This window comes from Colletotrichum fructicola (genome assembly GCF_000319635.2).
Source record: "Colletotrichum fructicola Nara gc5 chromosome Unknown KSG_Nara_v1_contig07, whole genome shotgun sequence".
Lineage (NCBI taxonomy): Eukaryota > Fungi > Ascomycota > Sordariomycetes > Glomerellales > Glomerellaceae > Colletotrichum > Colletotrichum fructicola.
This window is the reverse complement of record NW_027094057.1, coordinates 615,015-628,912: the sequence shown is the minus strand read 5'-3', so window position 1 is coordinate 628,912 and position 13,898 is coordinate 615,015. Positions and strand designations below refer to the sequence as shown.

At 45.9% G+C, this 13,898-nt stretch overlaps 3 protein-coding genes across 3 annotated transcripts; 1 reads left to right on the top strand and 2 right to left on the bottom strand.

The window, feature by feature from the left end:
• Positions 1–684: 684 nt before the first annotated feature.
• CGGC5_v011830 (Protein PBDC1-like protein) lies at positions 685–1,420 on the bottom strand (the record flags this gene model as incomplete). Its single annotated transcript, XM_032030599.1, has 5 exons — positions 685–742; positions 800–836; positions 906–1,190; positions 1,260–1,284; positions 1,361–1,420. 5 exons carry the CDS (start codon positions 1,418–1,420, stop codon positions 685–687), a joined length of 465 nt encoding a protein of 154 aa, XP_031889784.1.
• Positions 1,421–2,096: 676 nt separating this feature from the next.
• CGGC5_v011829 (uncharacterized protein) lies at positions 2,097–3,719 on the bottom strand (the record flags this gene model as incomplete). The annotated part of the gene is made up of 1 exon (XM_032030598.1): positions 2,097–3,719. The coding sequence occupies one exon, from the start codon at positions 3,717–3,719 to the stop codon at positions 2,097–2,099; it is 1,623 nt and encodes a 540-aa protein (XP_031889825.1).
• Positions 3,720–7,713: 3,994 nt separating this feature from the next.
• Positions 7,714–12,106, top strand: Tf2-9-2 (Transposon Tf2-9 polyprotein; the record flags this gene model as incomplete). Its single annotated transcript, XM_066152601.1, has 3 exons — positions 7,714–8,885; positions 8,927–12,003; positions 12,054–12,106. 3 exons carry the CDS (start codon positions 7,714–7,716, stop codon positions 12,104–12,106), a joined length of 4,302 nt encoding a protein of 1,433 aa, XP_066008011.1.
• Between the last annotated feature and the right edge of the window lie 1,792 nt (positions 12,107–13,898).

Sequence of the window (13,898 nt, the reverse complement as noted above, 5' to 3'; positions counted from 1 at the left end):
AGGAAACGAAGCAAAGGAACTCTCCGCGATCAGTAGCAATAGCATTAGACCATTAACATGTCTTTCAGAGAGCTGGGGTCTTGTTCAATGTTCTTGAAAGCCAGGGAGACAGTCCTGAGTTTCGGAAATCTTTGAATCAAAGACAGAACCATGAATGATGACCTTTACAGAAGTTTCTCGAACTCGCATCAGCCTTGCAGAGAGTTCTTTGACGCACAAACTTCTCAAGCCGTGTCTTGTACGCAAGTGGCATCCCCCGTCGTGAAAGAGCGCCGAAAACACAATGTATTGTGTCGTCACAATTGCAAAGAGCAGCATCGAATATGAAAGATTCTTGTTGATATTTGCTTGACGTAAAACTTGACCGAGAAGGTCGAGAGTGAAAAACGAGGCTTGGACGGGATGCGTCCCATCCGCCGTACGCTGTATATGAGCGAAACTCCAATTCATGGCAGCGATCCAGAGCCGAGTGCGATGCTATGCAGTCAGCGACCGGCTCGCGGTTCTTCCCTCATAATTCATTTCTAAGAGACCAGGAAACGCCTCGTGATACCCATCTGAGGCGACTGACAGGATCCCCTTCGCTTGCGATGCGTTGGCCACAAAGGTGGCTCAACATCTTGACGGCTCATTCACTCGGATGCTTGCGATAGCCTGACAAATTGATATTGTTCGGAACGCACTTTAGGCCTTGCCTGCTTGAGCCTTCTCGTAGATCCAGTCGTTCAGACCCTTGCGGTTTCTGAGATAAACTGTCAGCCTTGGCTTTGGTAGGGTAAAATGCGTTGGCTGATCCTACCTGGCAATCTCAATGGCGTAGAACTGCATGCGCGGCACTGAATCTCTAGTCAACTTATGCCCTCCAGCACTCAGACAGCGCAGACAGCGTCTGCGAAGAGACCTACCGAAAATGACGTCGTGCTGGCCGTACTCGACATCAGGCTTGGAGCGAACCATTGTGCCGAAGTTGTAGTCGTCAACCCTCTTCTCGTAGGCCATCATGAACTTCCTCCAGCGCTCCTTGCCGTTCTTGCTCTTCATCTCATCCTCGTTGATGGTCGCAGCGGGGTCGAACTCGGGGAAGTCCGTCTGGAGGTGCTCGTAGATCTCGTCGTCGATCTTGGTTAGGCGCAGCGAAGAGCCCTTGACCTTCTCAAGGATTTTCCAGTATGTTTCCATGTGCTGGACGACTGCGGACAGGAGCGAATTAGCTTGTTTCTTTCTCGCTCGGAGTGCATTTACAACGTGGGTTTACGTACCCTTGACCGCGAACTGCTTCTCGATCTGACCATGAGAGCAGAGGAGTCAGCGCATCGCTTATTTGATCTGGGGAATGAATGTCCGCGGATTGAGGGCTTACATCCTCGAGGTTGTCAGCCTCCTCGGCGTTGAAGTTGTTGGGAACCTGTTGCATAGACATCTTGATATCTTTTGCGACGGGTTTGTGTCGGATGATACGGCTTGTACGTAGGCAGATTCAATCGGGCGCAAGGAGAGGTTCGTGGGCGGTAGTTTGTTTGGCAAAGCTTTGAAGATTGATGGTGGGGTACTCGCAGCCCGATAAGATCAAAGCACCGCACAGCACAACCGCGGGGTTTCCCTGCTTTAGGTGCCTAATGGATATACCCCAATTTTCTTTTCTCTTCCCTATTACTTTCTTTAATGAAGAAATTGATTACGACAGGATCTTCCTTCACCCTACTAGCCAAGCCAAGATATCTTAAATCTTCTTGTTTCCGTAAGATTGTGAGATTTACACGAATAAGCCCCAAAGGATATGCTACAACATGCTCTCTGAAGGTCACTGAGGCGTTTTGTATGCACATCCTTTTTTTTTTCTTTTTTTGCTCAGCGCGCAGGGTGCACTGACGTCAATACACTGTGCTGCAAGGTATCCTACAAATACGTAATCGGGTATCCACATCCCCTTCACCTCACAAAAGTTTCCTCACCGAAGGTTCACCGAAGGTTCACCGAGGTGAGACTCATTCCTAATCGTCAAAATTCCAACCTTGTCACGACCTTCAACTCCAAAACTCCCTTCGCCAAATCCTCCTTGATGGATGCTGTTTCTCGATATTCCCCCACGTTTCACATCAGTACGTCTGGGACTTGCTGGCCATACTGGAGGCTCTCTCGCTCCTTGGTCTTTGAATTGTGATGTTCGTGCCATCACCTCCCATGTAGACCTGTCCGACGGGGCTGCGTCTGTAGCCATCGGAACACGCAGACCTCGCCTGGAATGGTGTGCTCTCGAATGACTCTCGATCAAGCAGGTGTTGTTCCAGCGAGGATCTTGCCTCAGTCCCACGGCTTGATCGGGACATGCTCCGAAGCTTGTTCATGACCCCCTGCACTCTCCGCTCCAGGCTACCGGCGTCAGAAGGAGTCGAACAGCTCTTGATACTCTTTCCAGAAGTGGTCATTCTGGTCTCGGGTCGGTCATACATGTCGTAAGCAGCAGATGGTTCTTCAATGTATTCACTGGGCGGGCGCATCGACATGTGGCCGGTGACCGGGTCAAAGTAGGGTGGCGGCAGCTGAATTGCGCCCTCGGGAGAGTAAAGACCGCGAAGATACTCCCTCGAGTGGTCGTCGAGTTTCAACTTTCCACGTCCTGCATCGATCCAAGAAGACTGTCCAGGTATCCGCGGCCACACTGAGGATGGCGCAACTCTGTAAGAATGGTGCTTGAGGCAGTCTGCATCGTCGGGAATCGGAAAAATTCGACGGATCAGGGAGTGCGTGTACTTATTGCTGAAGCCAGCCAGACGCATCGAGTCGATCATCCACTCCATTCGCACCAGCGGCTCACAAACCTTGAGCTCCTCGTCCGGGCAGTAGTACACGGCGTCGTCCACCTTCTGCACCGCCAGAGAACCCTCTGGCTCATCTATCTCGATCAGGTCGTCCGGCGTCGAGTTGGCAGCACCCAACGGAGCGCAAATCTTTGGGCGCTGGCCGTAAAACCTTCGACAAAGAAGCACGAGGCTCTTGAGCGACGAAGAGCGCTTTAGCTGTGTCTCGACGAATAACTTGATTAGGGTGTCAAGTTTTATCGTTCCTGCACGAAGCTTGTAAGCCTGCTTGCCGGGGCCGAAGCCAAATCGCGTCATGTCGAGCTCGAGAATGATGTCTTGCATGAAAGCACCATATCTGTTGTACCACAGCGTGGCCAGGGGGTCGAAGTACGCGTTGACGAACGGAGAGTACGTGACATGGAATCTCTCGGTCATCAAAAAGGAAACCATCATGTCGGCGCGGAGAGCAAAAGAGACTTGCAAGTACGATTGCAAAGGCTCCATGGCGCTAGCAAGAGAGGTGAACTCGTCGTCCTTCCAGACTTCTCTCGTCGAGCGACTGTTGGTGAGAGAGATCGGGAGCTCCGAGCTGTGGCTTATGATCACATCTTGACAGATCTTGAAGCGGGCTATAGCGGGCAGTCTGAAGAATGGCGATACGGGATCCAGGTCAGGGGCTCGACCGCGCTCAGCGAAGAACATGGCGACGGACTGATCGAAGGCGAAATCTTCCACGTTGGGCCTCTTTCCGCGACGGTACTTGTGGTAGACGATGTCAACGACTCGGTCCCAGGGAGGTAAGTTCTTGCGTGGTGCATCTGGCCATCCTGATTTGGGGGGTTCCATCAACCTGCGGGCTGCCTTGGGAGGCAGTGCGGCGGGGAAAGGATGAGGCAAAGGCGTCGAGATGTGGCTCATCTGAGGCAGTGATCCCCTATTCTTCAGCGTCGGTTCATCCACTGCCATCGAGTCAGCATCATCACGAGAAATTTCGAGGCGTTGAGCATTCAGCCTCTCCTGGAGGAGGAAAGTGAGGCATACTTGTGGTGTCTTGAGGCAGAAGCTCTTGTGATGTTCCTAGACGAGACTCTCGGCGCTTTTTTGACGGGGTGCTTTTTCCCTTCGATTTCTTTGAGTTGTCGGGTTCCTTTTTCTTGCCGAACTGAAGATTGTTTGGGTGGTGAAACCAAGAAGAGCGGCTTTGTGGGAGCGTTTTATGTCCTGGTCAATAAGGCAGGTAGGTACCTCAAGTGAGGATTGTTTGTGGTAGCATCGATCAAAATTCTGCCTTTGGCGGTGCGTCAAGTGAGGTGAAAGAAAGCGCCTGACTTTCTTTGCGACCGACCTGGTGAATTTTGAGAAATCCCATACATGCTTAGACTGAATTGCACCTTCTTGATGTGGTTGCCGTCACGGCTGTCACCGCCGCCTCTTTTCATCTGAAGGTCAGTGTTCTTCTCATTCGAGTAAACTTTTCGCTATCCTCCAGGCTTCATCTAACCTCATTTTCCGCTTCACTCCCTTACAAAATTGTCCACCGGGCAGTATAACTCTATCTGATCCTCAAAAGAGCTACCCTCGTACTGGAGTCGGTCTTGCTGGCTGTGTACCTCGAGATGGGGTTACGAGAAATGTGCGACGTCCTCTTATCCTTGTGTTCTTGAGCCGTTGTTATTCTTACCTCGTTATCTCCCATTCGTCATTACTGTAAACTTCGTTGTTTAACCGCTAATAAGGCCTTGGTTAGACGAGACGTGGGATGTTGATGGGTGAGGAATGAGCGGTCCCATAAAGCCCCTCCACGCAGGGGTCTGTGGCTTCTGACTCTGCGAAGACGACACGATATTCAGCTTGGCCTTTTACAGGATATTAGCGCTTCAGGCCCCTGTAGATGACCTCTTGAATAACTCTGGGGGGTTTTTTTTTCTCTTTTGGGCAGATCTTTGAGGACCATTATTAAGTGAAGACGAGAATGAGGACGATGAAGACGTCGGATACGATGGAGAAACATAACGATAGGGACAACTTATCCCCCATCCTCATGGGTTACTCAATAATCAGTTGGCTGCAATTCTTTAACTGAAACGGAAGACTTGGTTTCTTGATCTGGGCCATTGTTCGCGAAGTTTCCGGTAGTGGTATTGACACATGGATCCCGTTGTTCTTCGGCGATAAGTGGGCCATCGGCCCCGATACACGGAGCCGGCCTCATACGCCGTTTTTGGCAGCACATGTAATTGCAAGACATGATAGCCCTCCTCATATGCCCTTACCCATGTCTTGCAGAACCGAAAGGGCCCCGTTTGGCGGCGCACCCCTCTGGTTAGCTGGTGCACCCCCTCTGTGGCGTATGAGGCGCGTGCCTCTAATAACTAGTAAAACTAGCGAAACGCTAACTTAAGCGGTTAAAATAGAGGCCTCTAATTAGCTTAAATTAGCTAGAGGATTAGCTAGGGTTTTACTAATTTATTAAATAGTTTAAAAACTCTTTAGATTTAAATAATTTAAAGCTTAATAGTTAGTTTTTTTTAGATTTTAATTAAAAAACTATTATATTATATAATCTCTAGTAGCTATAAATAAGTATAGTATTTAAATTAATAGTTTAGCTAGTTTTAGTATTTAATTTCTTATAGTTTAGCTACTTTTATTACTTCTTATACTTAACTAACTTCTACTTTATTGATAAGATAATTTAATATACTTTTAAATTTAAAGTCAATATTAATATTATATCTAAATAGTAGTAAATTTTATATATCTTATATAGCGTTTAATTATATAGATTTATTTTTAACTTATAAAATAAACTTAATAAGTATAAATAGACGTTATAATAAGCTTAATAGTATATTAGTAATTGGATTAATAATTTTAATATTATTAATATACTTAAAGCTAGTAATAGCTTTATAAGATTAATAATAATACTTAATATTAGCTTTATATATATTATTATATTTAATAGCTTTAAAGCTTTTTAAGTAGTTATAGCTTTACTAAAAGTAGGTACTATAGTTAATAGTAGTATTAATAATACTTTAGTAGCTTTATTAGTAATTTTAAACTTAAAGTAAGAGGTATTATACTTAGAAGTTATATTATTAGCTTTTTTAATAATATAAGAGTAACTTTTAGCTTTAACTTATAGAGGATTAAGGAGAGGTAAGCTAGTAGTACTAACTATAAGTTAAAGTAGCTTTTAAATCTAAAACTAATAAGACTAAATCTTTTTAAGTAATAGTAGCTAATTTTACTACTTATAAAACTAGAGAATATAGTAGTAAAGTAAGCTGTATATCTTATTAATTAAGTAAAGCTTATAAGTATATTTTAGTGTTTATATTAAGCTATTCTTATTTAGTTTTACTAGCTTAGCTAGCTTATTAATAAAGTTATTAAATGCTTTATTATAAGTATAATGCTTAATTTTACTAAAGACTTTATTAAGCTAACTTAGCGCTTTATTTTTATATATTTTAATATATTATATTAAGTTATTATTTTATTAATCTTAAAAAGATATTAATTTCTAGAAGATATTTTTAACATTATTAGTATAATAGTAAACTTAATACTTAATAGAAGTATAAGAAGACTTAATAATTAATATTATAGTATAGCTAAAATAGGTAATCTAATTAGTTTAAAAAGCTACTGGCTTTTTATATTAAGGTATAATTTGTATAGGAAAAGTATAGTTAACTATAAGGTTAAAGTAGTTAATATTCTTAAAAGTAGCTTTTCATTAGTTATATATATCTTATATATTAGTATAAAGGAGATTATTTTAATCTTTAAGAAATTAAGTAAACTATAAGTAGTAAGTAATACTGCTATTAGTATTCTTTATAGTATAGAAGAAATAATATTTAGTTTTAATAAAAATATTTATATTAATATATTAGTAGTAGAAAAGGTATAATATATTATAGAAAGTAAGGTTAGTATTAAAAGCTTAAATAAAAGTAAGTTTATAATTAGTATAAGTAATTTATAAGTACTTAATATTATAGTTTTTAAGTAGTTTAATAAAAGTATTAACTACTTATTTATAATTATATTCTTTTTTATTAGATAGGAAATAAGAAGTAACTTAAAAATCCTATTTATTACTAATAGTATTAAGTTATATATTAAAAAGTAGTATATTAAAGTAATTGGTTTTATATATTAAATCTATTAATAAGATATTAAAGTAGCTTTTGAAGTAAGTAGCTACTATATATAGTACTATAAAAAGAACTATAATATAGCTTTTAAAATCTTACTTAAAGTAGTATTAATACCTCTCTAATTTATCTAATTAGTTAAATAGCTACTTAATTAATATATAGCTAGTAAGCTTTTTATAATAATAATAGACAAAGATATTAATAATATTATAGTAGCTAATAATATTATATTAAGTACTTTCTATATATAAAGCTATAAAAAATAAATAGGTTAAATACTATAGTTCTCGAAATATATAATTTTTAGTATTACTTAAATAAAGAGGGGTTAATATATCTTATAATAAAAGTTAGTATTAAAGAATTTATAGTTATAGTAGTTATAATATTTAAGCTACTTTAGTATATCAAGTATACTATATATAAAGTAATTACTATAAGTAGAGTTAAGTTAAATAATGTCACGGGCTAGAGCCCGGATCAATATCTCCGGCTTTGCCGGAGCAGTCTCCGAGATCCGGCTCCGTTGGACCCACTATTCTGCCGGGGTACACCGCCTAACCCGGTCTGCTTCACCGCTGTTAGGCGCCTATCCCTGTAAAGTCTTTTCTTCCTTCTTCAGCTTAGAATAGTCAATCGACGGCACCTCTACGTTGAACAAGCCTAGGGGCCAGCCCCTTACATATTCTAAGCTCAACAACAGAAGACGCTACGCGAAACCTCACGAGAGCGACACGATGGATTCGCCAGAGGGTAGCGCAAACGACGCGATGAACGCCGAGATTGACCGCCGGATCAACGAAGCGGTTAACGCAAGCATACGTCCTCTTCAGGACCAAATGGCCCAGCAGACGGCCCAGATGACGCAGCTCTTGACAGCTCTGAATGGGCTTATGTCACCGGATAGAGCAACCCCTACGCCGCTTACGAGTAGCGTACCGACCCCGTCCACAGCCGATACGACTATACAGGCTCCGAGTGACGATACAGTAATGGTAGCCGAAGGGCGGAGAAAGCCCCTACCGAATCCCCCGAAGTTCACGGGAAGGCGCAAAGACTACCCAGCGTGGTCTCAGCAAATGCGCGATAAGACAACCCTAGATGCAGGACTTATGGGGGGTAACGCCGAGGTTTGGTACTATATCAACTCACGACTCGACGTTGACCCTCAGCAAGTTGTTGCTACTTTCTACGCCGCCGGAGGCCCCGGGGGCGAGCGAGACCCCTCTGAGTTCATGAGGTACTTGGACCGTACGTACAAGGACCCAAGTGCTGCCTCCCGCGCAGCTGCTACGCTGCGAACGATCCGTCAGCGGGACGACCAATCCCTCGCCTCCTTTCTTCCCCGATACGAGAGAGTATTGTCAGAAGCTGGGGGGGCTAGTTGGGCAGACCAGGCGAAGATAACCCTCCTCGAGGGAGCACTTAGTACGCGGCTCCAACGAGCCCTCGTTACTGTCGACCTTCCGGTCGATAACTACCATGGATGGCTCATGCGGGTACAAGACGTAGCCGCAAGGCTGGAGAGGCTTCCAGCTACAACGCGCAGAAGCAGCTCGTACTACCCTAGAGCCCCCGAAGCAAGCAGGCACCACGACAACGATGGTGATGTGGTGATGACCGGCGTAAGCCGCGCGAGGAACAAGAAGGGAGCTCCGGAACCGCAGCGCCGCAGACGCTACTCCTCCTCGTCTGAGTCCGAGGGTAGTGAACAACCGCAGAAGGATAGTCGGCGTTGCTATAACTGTAACAACATCGGCCATATCGCTACACGGTGCACTAAGCCAAAGCGTCCAGGGCCAAAGAAGATCAAGAAGGTCAAGAAAGCCAAGAAGTCAGAAGAGAGCAGCAACGATAGTGCCACAGAGGAGCTGGGAAGCTCTGAGGCTGAAGAGAGCTCGGGAAAAGAGTAACTCCACCGCAAAGTCGGGCGTTGGAGGCCAAACTTAGTGATATCACAAAATGGAAGCAGTTTAAGCATCGCATGAGCAGCAAGTCAGCAGTGATCACTACCCGCATACATAAGGGCACTCAAGCAGACGCCCTAATGGACACGGGTTGCGACTTATACGCCCTTGTCGACCATGACCTGGCCCGCAAGCTTCGCCTGCCAGTAGTGGACCGCTCCGAGCGGGTACTAGGCAGCTTCAGCGACGCTACAGGCGCTACAAAAGCAACAGGTGTGGTTGTCTTTAACCTCGAGCTGTGCGGTTATGATGAGAAGATCTTCGCGTATACCGTACGTGGCCTTGGCGACGACCTGTTCCTAGGGAAGCCCTGGATGGAGAGGAACCGCATCCTGTATGATGCTGCCGCGCAACGGATACAACATAGGAGGGGCGGCGTAGACCTACGTCTGAAAGGCGAGGAGGAGCCAGAACGAGTACACCAGATCAGGGTTGCCCGCCTCCTCCCAGGAGCCCCTTTTGCAACGCTCTATAAGAGGGCGCGACAACGTACCAAACGAACAGCAGGATACGAAGTCCGAGCCATCAGCCTAGCAGATATACAGAAGGCTCTTACGAAGAAGACTGAGAAGGCAGACCTAAAGACCCTCCTCCCACCAGCTATACTAGCGGAGTTTCAAGAGCTGTTCCAACCTGATGAAGCTGCTAACCTTCCTCCGCATCGTCCTGGGGTCGACCACAAGATCCCCATCAAACAGGAGAGCGACGGCAATGAGGCTGTACTACCATGGGGCCCGCTCTACAGCATGTCACGGGAAGAACTCCTCGTTCTCCGTAAGACCTTACGAGACCTACTAGATAAGGGATTCATCCGCGCCAGCAGCTCAGAAGCATCAGCCCCAGTACTATTCGTGCGTAAACCAGGTGGAGGGATTCGGTTTTGCGTCGACTACCGCGCCCTTAACGAACTCACTAAGCGCGATCGATACCCCCTCCCCTTGATCCGGGAAACACTACGCACTGTTAGCGCTGCTAAGTGGTTCACTAAGCTAGACGTAGTAGCAGCGTTCCACAAGATCAGGATCGCTAAGGGAGAGGAGTATAAGACAGCCTTCCGGACGAGGTATGGGCTATTTGAATGGCTAGTTGTCCCCTTTGGGCTCACAGGGGCCCCCGCCACGTTCCAACGATATATCAACAGTGTACTCCGAGAGTACTTAGACGACTTTGCAACAGCATATATGGATGACGTCCTGATCTACTCAAACGGCTCACGACAAGACCACGAAGCAAAGGTTAAGCTAGTACTGCACAAGCTTGCTGCGGCAGGGCTACGTTTAGACCCTCACAAGTGCGCGTTCTCTGTGAAGACAGTTAAGTACCTAGGGTTTATCATTACAGCTGGAGTTGGTATCTCTTGCGACCCTGAGAAACTGAAGGCGATTAAGGGATGGGCAGCTCCAAAGACAGTTAAAGGAGTCCGAAGCTTCCTTGGATTTGCAAACTACTACCGGATCTTCATCCCAGCATACTCAGAGATTGCTGGACCCCTGATAGCTCTTACAAAGAAGGGTGTCCCCTTCTGCTGGGGTAAGGAACAAGAAGCAGCATTCCAGGAGCTCAAGAGGATCTTCGCAGCTAAGCCCGTCCTGCACCAATTGGACCCTGAGCGGACAACCTATGTTGAAGCTGATTGCTCCGGCTTTGCCCTTGGAGGAGTGCTCTCACAGGAAGACGAGCATGGTAGACGTCACGCAGTAGCGTACCATTCGCAGCGGTTAAACAGCGCGCAGTTTAACTACCCAATTCACGACAAAGAGATGCTGGCTATCATAAGCTGCCTGCAAGCATGGAGAGCGGAGCTACAGAGCGTCAACAAGTTCAAGGTCCTATCTGACCATAAGAACCTTAAGTACTTCATGACAAAGCAGAAGCTTACAGAACGACAAAGCCGATGGGCAGAGGAGCTATCACAGTACAACTTCGAGATTCAGTACCGCCCGGGAAGCGAAGCAGTAGTGCCAGACGCACTCTCTAGACGCGAACAAGACGTACCCACGTCTCTAGAGGACGAGCGCGAACAAGGCCGGATTCTCCAGCTTCTTCCTGAAGTAGCCCTTCCCTCAGCACGTGTACAACGCATAGAGGCAGCACCAGCGATGCTTGTATTCACTGATGATAAAGAACTACAGCAACTCTGGGATCAGACTCAAGGACAAGATGAAGTCTACCAGCAGATCTATACTGCAGTGAAACAGCGAGAAAGAAGTTTCCCTCCTAGTCTCAAGCTGAAAGTCCAGATCGCTGAGTGTGAGATCGATAACGGTAACCGACTACTCTTTAGAGACCGGATCTGGGTACCAGGTAGCGAAGACCTAGATAGCGAGGCGAACACGCTGCGTACTCGTATCGTCCAAAGTATCCACGACTCAGCGCTTAGCGGACACCCAGAAAGAGATAACACCCTAGCGCTGGTTAGTAGACGCTTCTACTGGCCTGGCCAGTCACAGTTAGTACGACGCTTCTGCCGCAACTGCGATGGCTGCGGGCGTAGCCACATCTGGAGAGAGCGTCGAAAAGGACTTCTGAAACCTCTGCCAATACCACAGCGTATACGAAGCGACCTCGCTATGGACTTCATTACCGACCTTCCCCTTACGGACAAGGGCGAGAGATTCCTTTGGGTCATTATCGATCGGCTAGGCAAGGGTGTAACTCTTGAAGCTATAGAGAGTATGGAAGCCGAGGCGTGCGCAGAACGATTCCTTAGCTGCCATTTCCGCTTCCACGGTATCCCTGCGTCTATTGTGAGCGATAGAGGTAGCAACTGGACGAGCCGGTTCTGGCGTCAGTTCTGTAAGCTGTTAGGAATAGAACAGCGGCTCAGTACTGCCTACCACCCACAGACTGATGGAGGCCCGGAGAGGATGAACCAAGAGATCCAGGCCTACTTGCGCAACTACGTTACCTACTCGCAGAAGGACTGGGCAAATAACCTCCCAGCAGCTCAACTAGCGCTCTGCAGCCGCGATAACAGCGCTATTGGTATGAGCAGCTTCTTCTTAGAACACGGATACCACCCAGAGCCCATCCGGGTTCAAGAGGCAGACCCACAAGACCGTGAGGGCCCTCGCGAGGACGTAGCACGTAAGCTAGTAACGAGACTTCAGGACGTGATGGATATGGCCCAATCAACCCTCGCATCAACGCAGCAACGCTATGAGGAACTGGCCAACGTGAAGCGCCAGCCTACAGAAAGACTGGAAGTGGGCGACAAAGTCTGGCTTCACATGGGGCATTACAGATCCCCCAGGCCTTGCAAGAAACTGGATTGGCTACACCATAAGTACACAGTCACAAAGGTTATCTCACCATACGTAGTAGAGCTCGATGTACCAACAGCTATATACCCACGCTTCCACGTGGATAGCCTGAAGCGCGCAGGCAACGACCCCTTACCTGGTCAAACGCTGGACGACGAGCAGCCGCCACCGATTATAGATGACGAAGGCGAGGAAACCTGGAATGTGGAGAGCATCGACGCGGCTACTTGGAAGCGTCGAGGGCGCGGGCGGCGCCGCGAGGTTCTGGTTAAGTGGGAAGGGTATGCAGAGAGGACGTGGGAGCCTGTTGAGACGCTCCAGGGGACAGAAGCAATGGAGGCTTACGAACGCCGTTATGGCTCCGCGATGGAGCATGATGGAGACCCAGCCTTAGCGCCGCGGGCGCGCCGCCGGAGGGGAGCGGGGGGGTGATGTCACGGGCTAGAGCCCGGATCAATATCTCCGGCTTTGCCGGAGCAGTCTCCGAGATCCGGCTCCGTTGGACCCACTATTCTGCCGGGGTACACCGCCTAACCCGGTCTGCTTCACCGCTGTTAGGCGCCTATCCCTGTAAAGTCTTTTCTTCCTTCTTCAGCTTAGAATAGTCAATCGACGGCACCTCTACGTTGAACAAGCCTAGGGGCCAGCCCCTTACAAATAATAACCTACTATAAATAAGATGTTATATAAGAAGAGCTTTTATAGCGTTTTAATATATAAACTTAAACTTTATATTACTTTATTTAGGTATTGTTATAACTAGTATAATAAATAAGTATATTAATAAAAGCTTTTCTCTTAAAAGCTATATACTACTTATATAATATATACTTAGAAGTTATTAGTAAAGTAGGTAGTAAATAGAGCTTTATAAGTAGCTTTTTCTAAAAAAAATCTCTTATTTAAAGTAAGGTAAGTATACTTAATAAAGTTATAGTTATTATGCTTAATAACATAAGTATAAATAAAACTAAAATTAATAGTAACAATATTATTACTTTTACTAATAGTAGAGGAGTTATTAAAAAGATAAAGTTAGTAGTAGTAAAGCTAATAGAAGCTATTAATATCGCGCTAAGTATAGTAATAGCTTCTTCTTTTTTAAATTTAATCTTTTCTTATAATAATATTATAATAGCTTTAAAAAATAGTTAATAATAGTAGTATTAATAAGCTATAGATAAAAATACTAAAAATTTAGTAGTAAGCAGAGTAGAGGGCTAGTATTAGAGTCTAGGCAAAATTAGCTACAGAGGGGGTATGCTAGCTAACCAGAGGGGTGCGCCGCTGAATAGGGCCTAACCAAAAGTCTAAAAGGCGTTTTCTTATTCTTCAGATAAACCCCTTACTCAGATTACATGTGTCTAGAATCACGCTCTTGCTGCTGTGCCCATTTTCGTATGAGGGAGTATTCATAGCTGCAGGGGTTCAATCCCTTGCTGAGAAGCAATGATTCGGGTCAACGGCTTTAGCGAAATGACCGAGATAGCCGGCCTTGAAACATTCGCTCTCATTCGTTGCCGCACCAGCTCCGTCTTATACGTTACATCGCAGGTAGGGTGGATGGCAGGAAGTGCGAGCCGACCGCGACACAGGGCGGGAGAGATCTCACCAAGAAAATCGGGCGCCGAGACACAACGACTTGCAACGGCGCAGAATCGGCCGACTCACCCCGATGTCTTGGCGGCAGAG